At 39.5% G+C, this 17620-nt stretch overlaps 1 protein-coding gene and 1 non-coding gene across 3 annotated transcripts; both read left to right on the top strand.

The window, feature by feature from the left end:
* The first annotated feature begins 388 nt into the window (after positions 1-388).
* On the top strand, positions 389-16804 carry atad2 (ATPase family AAA domain containing 2). Of its 2 annotated transcripts, none has more exons than XM_029505217.1 (30): positions 389-724; positions 1741-1895; positions 2212-2267; positions 2362-2545; positions 2737-2824; positions 2912-2990; positions 3200-3367; positions 3675-3795; positions 4262-4276; positions 4895-4996; positions 5442-5550; positions 5764-5879; positions 6452-6626; positions 6859-6947; positions 7583-7742; positions 8107-8197; positions 8724-8901; positions 8998-9134; positions 9298-9430; positions 10849-11035; positions 12018-12203; positions 12329-12464; positions 12575-12771; positions 13152-13311; positions 13420-13542; positions 13887-14060; positions 14160-14873; positions 15305-15438; positions 15588-15716; positions 16598-16804. In XM_029505217.1, the coding sequence occupies exons 1-30, from the start codon at positions 527-529 to the stop codon at positions 16628-16630; spliced, it is 4527 nt and encodes a 1508-aa protein (XP_029361077.1). In that variant the 5' UTR covers positions 389-526; the 3' UTR covers positions 16631-16804. The 2 variants fall into 2 exon arrangements, with proteins under 2 accessions (XP_029361077.1, XP_029361076.1); XM_029505216.1 differs by having other exon boundaries at positions 2909-2990; positions 8998-9149.
* Positions 11469-11603, top strand: LOC115045628 (small nucleolar RNA SNORA5). Its single transcript, XR_003840896.1, has one exon. It is a non-coding gene; the product is annotated as a small nucleolar RNA SNORA5 (small nucleolar RNA).
* Positions 16805-17620: the final 816 nt, after the last annotated feature.

The raw sequence follows: 17620 nt of genomic DNA, 5'->3' as shown, positions 1-17620 counted from the left end.
GCTGCCAGTGACATGGGTTGTATGTATGAAAACGCGCCCTTACGTCTACTGGAACACCTTTTTAAACAGTATATGTATCGCGCCGCCCAAAATATTCTAACCCAGAATACTGTGACTTCTGTGGCGATGACAGCTATGGGGACCACGAAAAAATAAATCGGGATTCGTCTATTTCATGATAGTGATAAATACTAAAGCAACCTGACCTGAATTAGCATTTTTTTTTCAAGAGATCTATTTTTCCTGGCGGCAGCTGTTTGCTACGAACCTCATAACCTCAGATGACGTTTATGGCGCCAGAACTGAAGTGTGTGTGTGTGTGTGTGTGTGTGTGTGTGTGTGTGTGTGTGTGTGTGTGTGTGTGTGTGTGTGTGTGTGTGTGTGTGAGTGTGAGTGTGTGTGAGAGCTGGTGGCTATGTGCCGTTATCCGGTTTCTGTTGGCGGTACAGTCAGCGCTGGACCTTTGAGGGCAGCGTAGCAGGCGGGTAATCCATCCCTGGAGCTGCTGTAAGGCCGGTTTGGAGCCATGGTGGTGATTCTACGCAGCAGCGGCAGCGCCGGAGCTGATCCGGTGGCAACTCCGAAGAGGAGGTCGATGGAGTTGAACACGAGCTCCGAGTTTCTGTCGCTGCTTCCCACGTCGCACAGAAAGTCCGCCCGGCTGACCCGGTCCTCCCGGGCTCAGGATGACAGCTTCAGCAGCCCCGAAAACAACACGGTGAACGTGAGAACAGCCCTCTAGTCAGATGGATAGATAAACACAGCACCGTTTGTTAGGTGGATTAATTATTTGTGAGCACAACTACACTGTGCTAGTTTTGCTAGTGTGCTAAGCTAACTAGCTACATTGACAGATTGTCACTTAGTTCGGCCGATGACAAACTGTTGAATGAACGACTAAACATGCTACTGCAACTCACATGTCCAAAGGACGGGCGTCGATTCATATGTAATATTCCCTGTTCAATTGATCCAGCCATCAGTTAGTTTTAATTTTAGTGATTTGGCTGGAAATGTGTGTCACGCCTAAACAACAGCACTGTATGTTGTGAGGCAAAGTTGTTAAGTAGATCTATATTTGTTTTTAACTTCCGAGATAGTAGTCCAGTGAATTGTCCAAAGACGGTGGATGACCTGTTAATTAGCCTTATATACACCCAATCATTCGTCAAACCTTATCTGACAACCATCTGTTACTTCAAAGCAGACAACAGGTCTTCAATGTTCTTTGTAGAATAATCAAGAAGCTGTATTTTATTAATTTGGCTGTATTACAGCTTTCTGGAGATAAACACTGGCTCCAGCTTAAAAAAAAAAAAAAAAAAAATGTTTATCTTGCCTATGCATCTCGATCTTGATGTTTAGTTATAGTTATCATAAACCAAGTTTTAAGATTTACTCTGGTAGGGAAATTCTTTGCATTAAAGTGTTGCTTGACTCTTTCGACCAAGTTTTAATGTAGAACAAAATTCTCTCCACAGCAAATTAAGAGAAATAAATTGCTGAGCTAATGGGTGACATGAACAGGGACTATGTCTACAGTTTTCTTCACTCTGCTGTTGTCAACTGCAAAAGAAAAGTTGCATTGGCAATAGATTTTTAGACGTGAATCCTACTTAAGTTTCGCACATAACCTGAAGTTTATCAAGTAAATAAGCGTCATTCCAGCCCAAAGTTTTTGAGATTATATCCTAAAATACAAGCTAGATAAATGATAAAATTATGATGTGACTGTTCCAGGGACATGCCAATATGAAGCAGGATGAGGGAAGTGGTCTCCATCACTCTCTGAGGACCCGAGGACAGAGAGTTAAATTAGAGGTCTCGTTTGCTGAAATGGAGCCAAAGAACAGCTCACCTGTGAATAATGACAAGGCTGCAGGCTTCTGCACCAGGTAATACAGGCCCACTCACCATGATTGCAATTTAATTGTAATAGTCAACATTTAGCCAACTTCCCTCTATTTGTCTCAAATGAAACAAGACTCTTGGTAATTGCAGGGGTAGTGTAGTAAACATTGAGGTTCCTACGGTGCATCACACATTAACTTAATTTTAATAGTATTGTTTCCCCCTCTATTCTTTTCCTTTTTTACCAAGCAGGGCTAATTCAATACAGTGCTCAAATTTGTTTATTTGTTAAACACAAAATGCAGTAACATAATGACACAATGACTTTGTTTTTATTTTAAATGTTCTTTCTGTCTTTAGGAAATCTTCCAGGCTACAGAGAGAGGGAAAAGTAACTAGCGACAAGCAGCAAACAGGTATGGCTTGCTCCAGTGTTTTCCCATAGATCGCTGTGCTTAGATTACGTAACGCAAAAAATGCTCATAATTAGTCCTTTTGTTGATGCTTCAGATGTTCCAGAAGTAGTGGAGGCATCGTCTACTCCTAGGAGGAGCCGCTTTAGCCTGCAAAGCCGAGAAGTGGAGGAGGAAGAGGAGGAGGAGGAAGATCGCTCGGTGCGACGTAGCTCCAGAATTACCAGATACAAACTTGATTCTCGTAACCAGTCGGTGCTTTATGATCGTCTCATCACCAAGTGAGTTCGCCAACATCCACACGATTATCTTTCTGTTACTACCTCCTCTGCTCGTTCTGTTGAGCTCCACTTCAATTTGTGAAGACATTCAAACAACTGTGTGGCTTATTTTAAAATAAATGAGTTGGTAAACTTATGATATGATGAACTTTGATAAAACCTACTGAGATCATGCTCTCATCTAACCTTAGCACTGCTGAAGCCGTCCTCCAGAAGATGGATGATATGCAGAAAATGAGGCGCAGATTGAGGAGCAGAGATAGGGACACTAATGAACAGGTAAAACATTAATTTTCAAGCTGACAAATTGAAAGAGCAAAACACAGCAATGAGTTAATAAGCATTTGACCCATTTCCTCTAAGCAGCTGGGTGTTTACACCAGAGGTCGGATGCTAAGGTCTCTGAGGACGAATTTGGAGAGTAAAGACAATAAGGAGAACCAAGGTGAGATGGATTAGGTTTAATAATACAAAAGGATGTTGAATAGATCTGAGTCCATTTAGTTGTTTGGTTCGGGGTTAGGTTATGGTGTACATCCGTGTGTGCATGTGCCCATGTGTGCAAGCTATGTGGAAATAATAATGATAATCAAAAATTTATTTAGGATAAACATTTGGGCAGCAGCTGTAGTTCACATATTTTCTAATTGACAGGAGGTGATGAGGTTGATCGCGATGAAGATGAAGAGGAAGACAGAGAAGATGATGATGAGGAGGAGGAAGAAGATGATGAGGATGGGGAGGATGAGGAAGAAGAAAACCGGAGGCGTTATGACTTCAGACAACGAAAGACCGTGGTCCGCTACCAAGCCCCACAGGATGGTACTGCATCTTTTCAAAACTATTGACAATTCCATTGAATTTCCATCAATGGAAAATCGATTTTCTAGCATGCGAGAAACTTCCTTTTTTAGATTTTAGAGAAGACCAAAGCTCAACTTAAACACAAAAAACATGACAGTAAAAAAAAGATTTTGGAAACCAGGTCTGTTAAGCTTTTTAAGTTAACAAGACACACTATGCAGAAAATCCTCAGTGTTTCCTTTAAGGCAAATTAATCAGAATTTCTCCTTGCTGTATTTTTGCTCCAACATTTGACTGAAACTTGTAAAAAAAAAATCTTTTTTAGAACCCAGGGAGCCCAGAAAACGTAGCATGTACTTCAAAGACCACGCTTCTCCTACCAGACGCAGGTTCAGGTTCAGCTCTACAGCTCCCAGGAGTCCGTACAACAGGAGGAGAACTAGCCGGTTAGTATGACAGCTCAGTCACCACACATTACTCTTTAACTGAAAAATAAAACATCTCTCTTTCAGGGATTGTTTCTCTCACTAACACTTGATTCTCAGTTTACTACCTTATTAATTGGTCGTCATAGCAAATGGTCTGAATCGCACATGAGCCAGAATAGGACCAAAACTACAAACTTTCTTAAGTGTGATTATAATACATATGTTAATTTGTAACTGAGACAGCTAGAAAAGTAATTACATTGGAAGATTGTGAGCTTTTCAGTTTTCTCACTCAGGTTGATTAAAGCTTGTACTGTTAGAAGAAACAGCCTTTTAATAGGTCATTTACTTTGGATTACATTACACAGTTGCACAAAAAAAGTTGGGCCAAAGATTTGTGCCCACAGTGGTGGCTGTTATCATCACATGTAATCCATTCCAAAAATCCTCTTTTTCCTTTTTTTCTGATTCCTCCCACCCTCAGGAGTAGTTCTGAGAGGTAAGACCTTCACTGTTTGTCTGTCTTAGTGTTTATAGGTAGTCTGTTGTTTGTCTCTGGGGTGCTGTCTGTCTTTGCTAGCACTATAGTTTTTGAAGGTATGGCACATTTGGGTGGCAGTATTGTTAACATGGTTTACCAGATTTCATCCAAACTTTGTCATTTTGTATGTTGTTTAAACAGAGGAAGATCCATTGCTAGTCAGAATATCTATCAGATGGTATTTATTTCACCCTCTTTAAATCCAGAATTTGAATCTCTGATTTATTACTTGGTCTTTAAGGTGAATCCAGTGAGTCAACCCCTCTTTGTGTATTGTTCAGGTTTCATGTTATATAGCTTCATGCTATTTCAACTGGCTGCTGCACAATGTATACTTTACATTTTTTTTTTTATGTTTTTTTTATTTTTGTTTTCACCCTTGCATCAGAATATTTTACCTTTCTTGTTGGTGAGTGGTGAAGGTGGTGTTGAGTATGGTTTTCTTAATCAAATTCAAGAGTTTAATTCCAGCTGTTGTCACCAAACAGTATTAATTACTGCTGCTGCAGAAAGTGACATACTTTGATGTTGCTGGATCTCTTTGTTTACCATTAACTGTCTTTGCATCCCTTGCAGAAGGAGACATGCCATCCACAGTAGTGACTCGACCTCATCATCGTCAGACGATGAGAAATTCCAGAGACGTAGGAGTAAGAACAGGAACCGATCCGTCAACAAGTGAGTTTAGTCGCAGCCATCACCCAGCACATAGAAACATAGACACTCACTTGTTGATTTACAATTTAGGAAATAGCAAACAGGTGTAGTTTGGTGTTCAGACAATGCCATAAAACTTTGTATCATTCCTGCATCACAATACTTAAAGGAAGAAAAAAAAACAACAATCAATTGTTTTTAATTTTTTAAATGTTTAAAATCTTTAGGATAATTTTATGAAAAATCATTTAATAACATTGGCACAATTGGCACACACCTCAGTCTTAAAACCACTGCTCAAGTTCACCTTTTAACTTTTAATTTCTACGATGTAAAACAAATAAGACAGAAAAAGCTTACAAATAATGTGCCTTGAAGAAGAAAGAACTGTTCTAGATTACATGTACATGTTACCGCCTATCATCCTGTTTGAATCATGCTAATTGTTTCTATGTTTTTCATGTAGATGTCTACCTATGAATTTTGTGAAAGAAGATCTGCTAGGTATTTACAAGGACAGGATGAAAATTGGAGCCAGCCTTGCTGATGTGGATCCCATGAACATAGACAAGACGGTGAGAGGATGTGACCAAAGCAATGCGCTTAAACAGGAGCTGTGTCATGATTATATTGTTCCAAACAAAAGATAACCTTAATTTTTGAAGAGGCACAAATAGCAGATAGCAAATAAATATACAGATATAAAGCCTATAAAAATCTAATCTTTTTGAGGTGTTTTACAAAGAAGTAACTGAAAAATCTAAATCAACATAATGTGTGTGATTCAGGTGCGTTTTGACAGCATTGGTGGTTTGAGTCGACACATCTCAGCACTGAAGGAGATGGTTGTCTTCCCTCTCCTTTACCCAGAAGTCTTTGAAAGGTTTAAGATACAGCCACCCAGGTAACCTATGTCTGCTTGCTGGCTTGCTTACAGAGTTCCCCACAGGTTGAGAATATGCTTGGGGTAGTGGGTGGTGCGGCATTGGATGGCCAAGGTGCATGCCCAGGTGTTTAACATCTCACGTGCAGAGTATACACACAACTCCCTCAGGCTGTTGGGCCAAAACTGTGTTTTTCATGGAATAAAATAAGACATTTTACCTTTTATCTAAACTGAACCCAAGTGATCTTAAGTTCATGGCTGCCCATTTAGATTCTGTTTTGTTAGTCATAGATTGCCACACATTTTATGGGGTTGGGTTTTTAACTGCACTTGTTTGACTGCACTTTTTGCTCAGGTGTATTTAATGGTAAATTTGAGAGGTGAAAGTCCTGTCTTGTTTCATCTGTATGTTAGGTTTCCCTTCTATTTCTGTACCTTTCTCTCATCCTTGGTCTCCTGTTTTTCCTTCCTTCACAGCCTATCCTTTCTGATCTCATTCTGCTTCTGCATCAGGCTTTGGTTTGGTTTAAATTCCATTTATTAAATCCTATTAAAATTCTCAATTGGTCTTTTGTTTTCTTTGTGTTTAGGGGTTGTCTATTCTATGGCCCACCAGGCACAGGGAAGACCCTTGTAGCCAGAGCTCTGGCCAACGAGTGCAGTCAAGGAGAAAGAAAGGTGTCGTTCTTCATGAGAAAAGGAGCTGACTGCCTCAGTAAGTGGGTGGGAGAATCTGAGAGACAGCTACGCTTGCTGTTCGACCAGGTAAAGCAACCCTTCCTGATGGAACAATACATAAAGACTCGAGAGGCATTCAGAATTAGATTGAGATTTCTTCCTTTATTCTGAACTTTACTGTTCTTCTGTTCAAAATAAGAAATTCCAAATTTAGGGCAGTAGTAAACATTTATTGGAACATCTAATGCAACTCTGATTGATTGAATTCCTAATGAATATATATATATATTTTTTTCTTTTCTTTTTTTTTTTTTTTTAGGCATACCAAATGCGTCCATCCATCATCTTCTTTGATGAGATTGATGGTTTAGCACCAGTCAGATCCAGTCGACAAGACCAGATCCACAGGTCAGCTTTGCTACATACTTGTCTGTTCTGTATTGGTTAAAGGGGCTAAATGTTACAAGTTGAATATCACAGTGTCAGAGGGGGAAAGCCGCACCAATGTTCATAACTTCTTTTGCTTACACTTTAATAACTGTGCTAATTAACCAATTTGAGTTTGTCTCTGACCAATAATGATTCATTTTAATGTCCAGTCTGTCCTCTGTCCAACATGAGAGGATGAAGAACTAACAATTTCAAACTGCATGGTGGTAGCTCTTGTAAACACAACAATCGCTGAGTCTTGATTTGCATCCATCTAAATCAGCAGCTATCAGCAACAATCCAGATTCAATGGCAGAGACATTTTATGCTAAATGTTGTGTTTCATTGCTGTCTGATTAATGGTGACAAATAATAGTAAGATAAAGCTAAAAAAAATAGAAAATCTTTGCTGGTGAGTGAACATTTATGATAGTAGCACATCTTTACTAACTACAGCAGACTAAACTGAGCAAACAGACTGGCAGACAAAACTGCCTGCAGAACTTCAAAAAGACAGTGCTGCTGCTTGTGACCTTGACACAGTATCCACTTTAATCCAGTGTATTCAGTTGACATAGAGACAGATGGTGATGTGTCTTACTCTTTTTGTGTAGTTCCATTGTGTCAACCCTCTTGGCTCTGATGGATGGACTAGATGGTAGAGGAGAGATTGTTGTGATAGGAGCTACTAACAGACTGGACACAATCGACCCAGCTCTAAGAAGACCAGGACGCTTTGACAGAGAGTTCCTCTTTGGATTGCCTGACAAAGAGGTGAAAAACCTAAGCACTCTTTGCTGTTTGCCAGAAATAATGAAAGACATTTATCATTATAAATTGTTTCAAAATCATTATATGTGATGTGGAGCAATTTAATTTACATGTAGTTATCTTATCTTTCTTGGTGATGTGTTTTTGTTTTTTTGTTTTTTTTGGCTGTGTATGGCTCTTGAAGTGTAAACCTGGACCACCATTAGAATCTCCTGATTCTAAGATTTGTCTTAGTTTTAAAGCGAGCAGCAAGTTGTAGAAAAAAGAATAGCAACTCTAAATTATTTATTTTATAATCATAAGCCAGTTTTTATCTCAGTGTTTTGGTTGAAGTTGAAATACTGCAATTAATTTTTTTTTATGACAGGCAAGAAAGGATATTCTCAAGATCCACACCAGACAGTGGAAACCTGTGCCCGCTGATGCTTTCCTGGAGGACTTGGCAGATAAATGTGTTGGTATGTTTGCATTGTGGTTCAATGCAGCTCCAAAAAAACATTTTGTAATAAACTGCAAACTTTGCAGCATTTTTATTCTAAATTTATCTTTTTTATTTGGGTGAACTTAAGACACCAAACAAACACAACAAACCCTTATGATGTGACAGATAGATTGGAATGGTTGTTGAAAGAGCGATATAGCATTACACGGGCTTAATTTCTTCAGCAAATACTGGGATTTCCCTGATTAGAGTTCTAGGATATGGAATATTATACACATTATGTACTGGGGAATGTACTAGTGAGAACAAGATGCTATGATAGCATTGACAAATAATAACATTGTGAGTTAGTGTGAGGGTGAACATCCTAATGTACATTTGTAATGGGAGGGGGGCTGTCACTAGTGTCACACACAGTAGAGGGAGGCCTCAGTACTACTAGTGCTGTGTGGAGATGTCATGAGAATGTATGGTGGTATCACGGTTTAAAGTTTGATGACAATCTTGGTGACCATTAACAAACTGTTTGTTTCTCCTGGCAGGTTATTGTGGAGCAGACATCAAGGCTATGTGTTCAGAGGCTGCTCTGTGTGCTCTGCGGCGTCGCTACCCACAAATCTACTCCTCCTCACAGAAACTTGTACTCGATGTTAACTCCATTGCCATCAGAAACAAAGACTTTATGTCTGCCATGTCCAAGATGGTCCCAGCTGCCCAGAGGTATTACATTTTGTTGCTTTCAAATCTGATTACCTGTCTTTGAATGAAGACATCATTCTGCTAGCCAGTAACGATGATGACATTTATGCATTTTAGAGCTGTGGTGTCACCAGCCAAGGCGTTGATTCCTGCCATCCGTCCTCTTCTGAGCACTGCCCTACAGAGCATACTCCACACGGTCAGCAGGGTGTTCCCACACGCTGAACAGGGCTTAAAGAGGAAGAGAGAACAGAGTATGGTCCTTCTTGGTACTCTTTTTTGACTTTGTTTTACATTGATTTATTCTGTTCACGATCTTGAATTGACTTACCTGTGTTGTACATAATTACTCCATATGTGGGTTTATGAGTAATAACTGCTGCAGTTTTGTATTTGTGCTTATGTGTCTATTCTTAGATATAGCCTGTGGCATGACTGAGGATGACCTGATGTCCAGTGATGATGACAATTTGGAAGTGTTCTCCAATGGACTCCCCCCACAATCTAAACTCAAGTCACCTGCTGCTAAAGGACTCTTTAACTTCACCAGGTACGCTTAGTCAGTTTTAGTAGTTTTAGTCATTATTCAAGAAGGATGTGATGCATGGGGTTGACTTGTTTATGCACAGTTGCATATGATGAGTAGAAAGAACCTATTTTCACATAATCTGTCAATCAAAAGATAGATTTGTTTCCTGTAATAAACACACTTTAAAAATGTGTCTTTCAAATAGTAATGCAGCTTTGGTTGCAACAGCACGGCAAGCCTCTTGATCTGAGATGTCCTTAAATAAACGCATGAGAGAGAATATTCCCATCAAACTCAAGGGCCACATCACTTAGCTGGAGCTCCATCAGCTTCTAAAATGGGGCTATGTAGGACGTAGTTGCAAAAGTTAGACACGTGGGTTTTTTATTATTATTATTATTATTATTATTATTATCGTTTCAAACAAACTGGGCAAAACCTGGTTGGACTGTCTATGTTGATGCCAACCAGGGGCTTAGGGCTACACCTGTTGTTACAGACCACCCTGGTTTCCCAGCTACTCAGGAGCTGCAAGAAGGTTTTAGGAGTGGTGGTGAATCATTCCACTATCCAGTGCGGACAAAAATGTTAACATTAAAGAGCCATCAGAAGGAAACCTTACTTGCTATTGCAACACTAAAGTCAGCATAAAGTATGTGAAAGAACATATGAATAAACCAATCATTTAAAAGTAAGAGGATTGATGAAGTATGAATTTAAACTTGAGCTCATTGGCCACAACTATCAAAAGTTAAGTAAAAAAAAACAAAACAACAAAACTGTCAACTGTAAGATATGGAGGTCAAAATGTTCTGTTTGGTGGTTATCTAACAGAAACAATGCATGGATAGGGGGAAAATTATTACATAACAAGCAAATTCTGGGTGCAAATTTCAAGCAGTTGGTACTTGTCATGGTACTTTCGTCTTTGCTTTATTTGAAACTGAAAAGAGGATGATAAAAAAAAAAAAAGGCGTAGACTCATAATCCACAAGACACCACAAGCAGTCTTTGCAAATGTCCCTCACACTTCTTGACTTGAACATTGAAAACAGAAAACAGGCTATTTGTACTTAGACCAGATATCCTAAAGAATTTTGAGTGGGTGATTATGTATGTATGTATGTATGTATGTGTGTGTGTGTGTCTTGATCAACTGTGTGTACAATTTTATTTATTATTCACTTTATTTACTGCTTAAAATTTAGAATTGGCAAAGGGTTCACAATTTTATTTTTGTAAAAATCCCTGTCTATGGAATTCAGGCTTATTATATTTGTCTTGCTTTTATTCCCTTCATTTTTAAAACGCTTTATGTCAGTCCCACTGTATCTAATTCTTCCACTGAAGATAACTTAACCAACTTAGTGAGCTCCAGAAAGTAAACATGAACGTCCCCACCATTTCTAACATCTCAACATCTGTAATCTCTCCTTTAGGAGTGTGCTAAGCCAGCCGACATCCTACCGTCCCAGACTGCTTTTGGAGGGCAGGCCAGGTTCTGGTCACAGCTCCCACCTGGCTCCTGCTGTCCTCCATGCTTTGGAGAAATTCACTGTGTACACCCTGGATATGGCTGTGCTGTTTGGAACCAGTGCAACTGCACCAGAAGAGACTTGTGCTCAGGTACATGAGCAGTGAGCATTAATAATAGTCATATTTATAATAAACATATCACGATCATAATAAAGAAATTAATTGCCAAAAGAATTAAATAGAATATGTCCGTCCAAAGAGATGGGTTTTGAGAGCTAATGTAAAAGTGGAAAAGAAGTCAATATTTCAATTTTTTTTTTTTTTTTTTTTTTTTTTTGTGGGTGGGAGGGAGTTTCAGTGGTGGGTTGGAGTGACTGAAAGCTCTAGATCTGAAGTAAGACAGATGGGCAAAAGGAACTGAGGTGAACTGGGGAACAGGATCTGAGAGATGTTTGTCATTAACAAATAGGACTTCTTGGGATGTCTGTAATTTAGGCTATTTATATTCAAATAGGATGATCAGACTTGTGATCCATAAAGTCAGCCACAACACAGAGCTGATCCTACAGATATTCTATAGTTTTGCAGCCTTGTCAAATTCAGTGTGTTCTATACTGTGAACTGCACTGGCCAGAATGGCTGCGACAGAGACGGTAGTTCATGGGCCCCACTACCTTACATCACAGGTGATGGGGATAAATATGTACTACAGACAAATAGACGTTACAAAAGCCCAGAGCTATGTCTTGAATTTGCTTGGTTTTTTTTGATCAGCAGTAAAATAGCCCAAAGGTGTTCAGGGCTGTGACATGGCAAAACCAAAAAATCTTCATTGAGTTAAGCATTTTGTAAGTGCAGCAGTTGTTCTATTGCCAACTTTGACATCAAAAATTGCTTACCATTCTAGATGGTAGATTGTGGGTCAGCATCAAGCTATGGTCCTTGCCAAGTGCTGTCTCCAGCAATGGAATGCAAGACCAGCATTAACCATTTTAATGTAATATAATATAATTAATATATCAGTTGCAATATGTATCCTGTTCTGAAACTTTTCCAAAGTGTCCAGTTTTGGAAATTGTAATAAAAAAGATTCACATCATACATGAGTGTCCTTTTGTCATATGTTTTGCAGATTTTTGTTGAAGCCAAGCGGACCTCTCCCAGTATCCTGTACATACCTCACATTGGCCAGTGGTGGGAAACAGTGGGTCCTGCCTTAAGAGCAACATTCCTCAGCTTGCTGAGCTCAATCCCTGCCTTCTCCCCTATACTACTGCTGGCCACCTGCAACCTGCGATATGACCAACTCAGTATGGAGGTAGTAAAAGAAGAGTGATACAATATTAACTGCAATAAAAATAAAATGTTGAATTTTTTTTCTGTGATGTAAATGCACACTTCTTGACAAAAATGTCCCTTTAATCTTTCACTCTTTTGTGTCAGGTTCAGGAGCTGTTTCGGATGGAATATGGAGAGGTGTTCCATGTCCAGGTCCCGACCAGCAGAGAAAGAAGAAACTTCTTTGAGGACCTGATCCTTAACCAGGCTGCCAAGTCCCCTGCCTCAAAAAAGAAATCTGGTGAGAAGTTTGGAAAAGCTTTTAAACTTAATGTTAATTACAAACTACAGCTATTAACATACAGGGTATGAATGTGATTGAGGAATTGCATTTGTCAACCTTCTTCTCAGTGCTACATGTGATGGAGGTGCTCCCAGTTGCCCCCCCACCTCCTCCACGTCAACTAACTGTAGAGGAGATCCAGAAATTGGAGGAGCAGGAAGAAAACACCCTCAGGGAGCTCCGCCTCTTCCTGCGAGATGTCACCAACCGTCTGTCCCAAGATAAACGCTTCAAGGCTTTTACAAAGCCTGTGGATTTAGATGAGGTAGCTCTTTTATTGAATTATATCCTCCTCTTATCTTTTGTCTGATTTGTTAACAGCCAAGTTTTTGTTTTTGTAATCCCATTTTCTCCCTTTATTCTCGAAAGTAGGTTCCTGTTTGTGTTTGTTGCTTTTTGATTGCGCCACTACTTATAGTAGGGGGGTGTCAAGTGGAACATTTTCAAATCCTGCTAATGACAAAGTAATTGGCTTAGTCGCAGCTAATCATTGATGGTGATGATGATTGATTTACTTTACTGATCCCAAACTGGGAAATTTTCATGTTACAGAAGCAAGTTAACAGACACATTGTACAACACAAAATATTTCAGATTTTTGGACCCAGCTATTTTTTCAGTGTTAAATTAGACTCTCTCCCCCAGGTTCCAGATTACGCTGAGGTGATCAAGAAGCCCATGGACCTGTCCACAGTTCTCTCTAAGATAGATCTCCATCGGTATGGAACAGTGAAAGAGTTCCTCGAAGATGTAGATCTCATCTGGCAGAATGCCCTTGAATACAACCCTGACAGGGACCCCTCAGGTGCAAGGAGCATGACATGAACATGCTTTGTATCATATATTTTGTCCATAATTATTCTTGGATGACAAAAGAAATGCTTGATTCAAACCTGTATGTGTGTATCCTCAGACCGCCAGATTCGCCACAGAGCATGTGCACTGAAGGACACTGTGCATGCCATCATTACAGATGAACTGGATGAAGATTTTGAGAAAATTTGTGAGGAGATCAAAGAATCGCGCAGCACAAGAGGTCAGTATGTGTGTGCATGCGTTTGTGTTATAGCCTTCACACTGTGTGTTCACCAAGTTTTAAATATAACTCATGTCGATTTTAATCACCCTTGAACAGACTTGACTGATTAATATGTAGTATGTAATTCTGAAAACCTCTTACAGAGACTCTTAATATAATAATCGTGCTTGTAAATTCATACTAGTACAAGTCAATTTGTACTTACATTTGGACTTTCAGTATTTGGTTTAAATGGCACAGTTGGATCCACATACCATGATCTTCAGAATGTATAGTTTCATCAGGTGGAAAGAACAGCCTACCAAACAAGAAATGCACTTTCTGTTTTTTGAAAACCTCAGGTTGCTCCACTGCTCGTTTTGCTCCTTCATTTTACCATGTCCTTCCCAAACAACCCAAACCTCCTACTGAGGCCAAGATTACTGACCAGACCCCACAAAGGTGTCCAGCTGGAGCAACAGCTGCTGTTACAAGCAATACAAGCTTCTCATCTGTCACCACACCTAAAACTACAGGTAAAAAAACCTCCTGTCGATAGAATATAGAATGTAGAAAAACAAATAATTTACATACAATAACTTGTAACAATTCATAATCTCATTTTGTTCCACCAGCTCATAGGAAGAAAAGGCGGAAGAGTCGCTGGTCCACTGGCTTTTATGCAAAGAAGAAATCATCCCCACATGTCTCTAGAGATGATGCACAGTTAGGGTCTGATGAGGATGAGGAAGATGGGGATGATGAGGAGGAGGCTGAGAAGGAAACAGGGGCAGAGCTTGATGAGGGGACTGGAGAAGAAGAGGATCAGATTGTGGTTTATATAGAATCAGGGTCTGCTGAAGCTCAGGAAGCGAGAGAACCGTACATCCAAGAAGAGAAGGGTGCTGATGATAAGGTCACCTTGTGTGGAAGCAAAAAAAATAAAAATGACAACCATATGCACATCGAAAAAGAAAAGGTGGATAAATCTTTGACATGTCAACCACTACAGACAGAAGAAAACAACAAAGCAATGGCAGGGGGAAAAGATGATTGCACCGAAACTATTTCAGCAACTAATAACAAGGACAGTCATGCTGAGACCGGGGGAAATACCCTGGGACAATCCAGCATAGAGCAAAGTGGTGGAACAAACCACCAAAAGCTGCCCGAAACTGAAACTGACAAATGTCAAACCAGAAGATTGGCAAATGACAGCAACTACAAGGTAGCTGCAACACAGGACACAGAGCTGAAAGGCCAAGCTGAACCAATGGAGGTGGAAGAAAGTGAAACCTCAACTACAGATGCCTCTGCAGTTATCAGAGGAGAAGAGGACCTAAACACAGGTTGGATAAAAGTTTGTCTCTTGGCTATCTGAGTGTATGGAATATATGAAGAGACAGATGGCCGTCCTCCATGAGCCTGGTTCTGCCTGAGGTTTCTGCCTCTTAAAGGAAGTTTTTCCTTGCCACTGTCGCCAAGTGCTTGCTCATCGGGGGATCTGTTGGGTCTCTTTAAATAATTTTATAAAGAGTTTGGTCTAGACCTGCTCTATATGTAAAGTGCCTTGATGTAACTTTGTTATGATTTGGCGCTATACAAATAAATCTGATTTTGATTTGAAATGCTAACGTTCAGTCCACTAAATCCCTTAATAAATTAGCAAACTGCATTCATAAGGTTCCATTATGTTTCTGGGCTTGAGATTAATTTGGTGAGCATGCTTTTGTTTTAGCGGTGTCAATACTTTGTGTCTATATGTTTTGTTGTGTCTCAGGACGAAGTGTGAGGCGAATGACTCAGGCTCTTAAGAACACTGTGCTGCAACAGCAGATGATTGATGTGGACAAAGCTCTGCAGACCATGGACCTAGAAATCCCTCCTCTGGTGGTGGACAGAGACAAATTAAAGGTGTGAGATCCTGTGGGCACATGGTGGCTTTTCCTTCACTGTCTTATCATAGTGAACTGTCTAATTTTCTGTAACTTCTGTAGTTTGAAAGCTCATTTATTTATTTTTCATGGCTCTCTGCGACTCATTTCTCTCTCCCATTTCTTCAGGAGCTGTTGGAGAGAGTGGTGACCAAGACTGAGGGTTACGAGGTCTTTAAGTTGGAGAAACTATACGCGCTGCTCTGCCAGAGCATTTATAGACACAGACGAGACTTCAATAAAACAACACTAATACAGGTTGGTTTTTGATTGAACCAAAGCGCAGATGTACCCTCCTTTTTTCTACTGTAGTACTGGTGTGAAGTATTGACCTTAACTATGACTCTCAGGTACAACAACTGTGTTAACAATAGTAGAGTTGTGACAGGATTAAATGTCTGCAGTGGAGACAACCTAACATAATCACTGTTTCCCATATAACAGCAATGATTGTGAGAGTAAAGGTTTAAGTGTAGGATAATTTCCTGCGCCATATTTTTATTCCACTATAGTAGCTTTGGATGATATAGTCCATTCAAAATTCTCACTTATCTCTAATGCCCTACCCCTCAATTGACTCTGCGATTAAAACATTCAGTATTAGTAACTGATAACTAAAAGTAATAGAAATCACTGAAAATCTGTACTTTTAATTCCAAATTCACTCTAGAAAATGAGAGCAGACAGTATGAACATCTGAAGCAACAGAGGTTAAAGAAGGATGTCTGTTTTTTGAATGTTACACCCATTATCCACTTATGTGTTGATTTAGCTTTTCAGCCACAATCGGTACCTGCACTGTCAGTGATTTTTTTCCTGGAGGACATTAAATGCCCATTATGCCACCCAAGTTGGCTTTTTTAGGAGCTTATAGTATATTAAGTCCATGAGTAGATGACCCTACTGACAACCCCTTATAGCACACTCATACAGGGATTACTAACATTCCATTACCTAATTATTTGAAACATTGTTTGTGGGCATCAAACTTAAAACACATGAAAGAAAATTAAAGAAAGTAATTGTTCGTGCTTGTGGAATATTACTTGTGATCTTCTGTATTGAATTGAATTGCAGTTTTTGCTTTACTGTGAAGTTTCAAATTCTTTTTTCTTTTCTCATGTTTGTCTCCTGATTAGGAGTTGGAGCAAGAGATTGAAGACTTCTGTTAACCTCCCTGCAACAAGAATGTGACAATTTTTAATAATTAAGCTTATCATCCTCTCGGCTGTGTAAATAAACATTGGCTTTATTTTCATAGAAATCTACAGGAACCTCTATTTGTGCATTAGCTAAAACTTTTTAACCTCTCTTGTTTATATTTAATTAAACTGAACTGTTCTAAATGCTGTGTGTCTTTCTGGTGGCTTAGTATTCGAAACAATCCTGCTACAGCTTGTAAGGAATCATGTCACAGCGGATTATGCAAAATTTCCATTCTCTTTACCTCTTTGATCGAACTAACATGAAATGTTGAAGGCTTCCTTCAACTTCTGCTGACATGTAGTATGTATGTATGTGTATGTGTGTGTGTGTGTGTGTATATGTATATATATATATATATATATATATATATATATATATATATATATACGTATTCAGAGTGGTATCTATGAGTTTGAACATTTTAGTCCAGATCCAGATAATAAACCACATCTGGTTAGAGAAAATGCTGAATTTGCATTGTTGATTGTTTGGCCTTGGTGGAGACTTGTGCCATCCCAGTCTCCAGGGAAAAATGATTTTCAAACGCATACGCACACACAAACAAAAAACAAAACGCAGTAAATCTTGCCATTGTTCGATTTAGTGTTTGAGTCCCCCAGTTTTCCTCATGGCTCACTCCTGTATTTAGCACATATCACAGTCTATTTTCCACCTCACAGTTTCCTGGTATTTCTTGTCGTTTTTCATCACTGATACAAATGCATATTGCTGTGAAATTACACAATGGTATTTCCCCATGTGTATTAACAAAACAGAAATCCCACTGTAGATTGTTAATCTCGTCATGGTGGAACTCAAAGAAAAGCCTGATTAATGGGACTCTGCTGGATCAGGGGAAACGCTGGGTCTGTGTTGTCCTCAAGTAGCTTCTCCTGCTCTGTCGGGTCATCTAAGGACATTTTGGCACAGAGCCCGCCCGGAAAACGGAGGCGTCT

Source organism: Echeneis naucrates, chromosome 6 (assembly GCF_900963305.1).
Source record: "Echeneis naucrates chromosome 6, fEcheNa1.1, whole genome shotgun sequence".
NCBI lineage: Eukaryota > Metazoa > Chordata > Actinopteri > Carangiformes > Echeneidae > Echeneis > Echeneis naucrates.
Note: the sequence above shows the minus strand (reverse complement) of the source record. Positions and strands in the feature narration are given on the sequence as shown.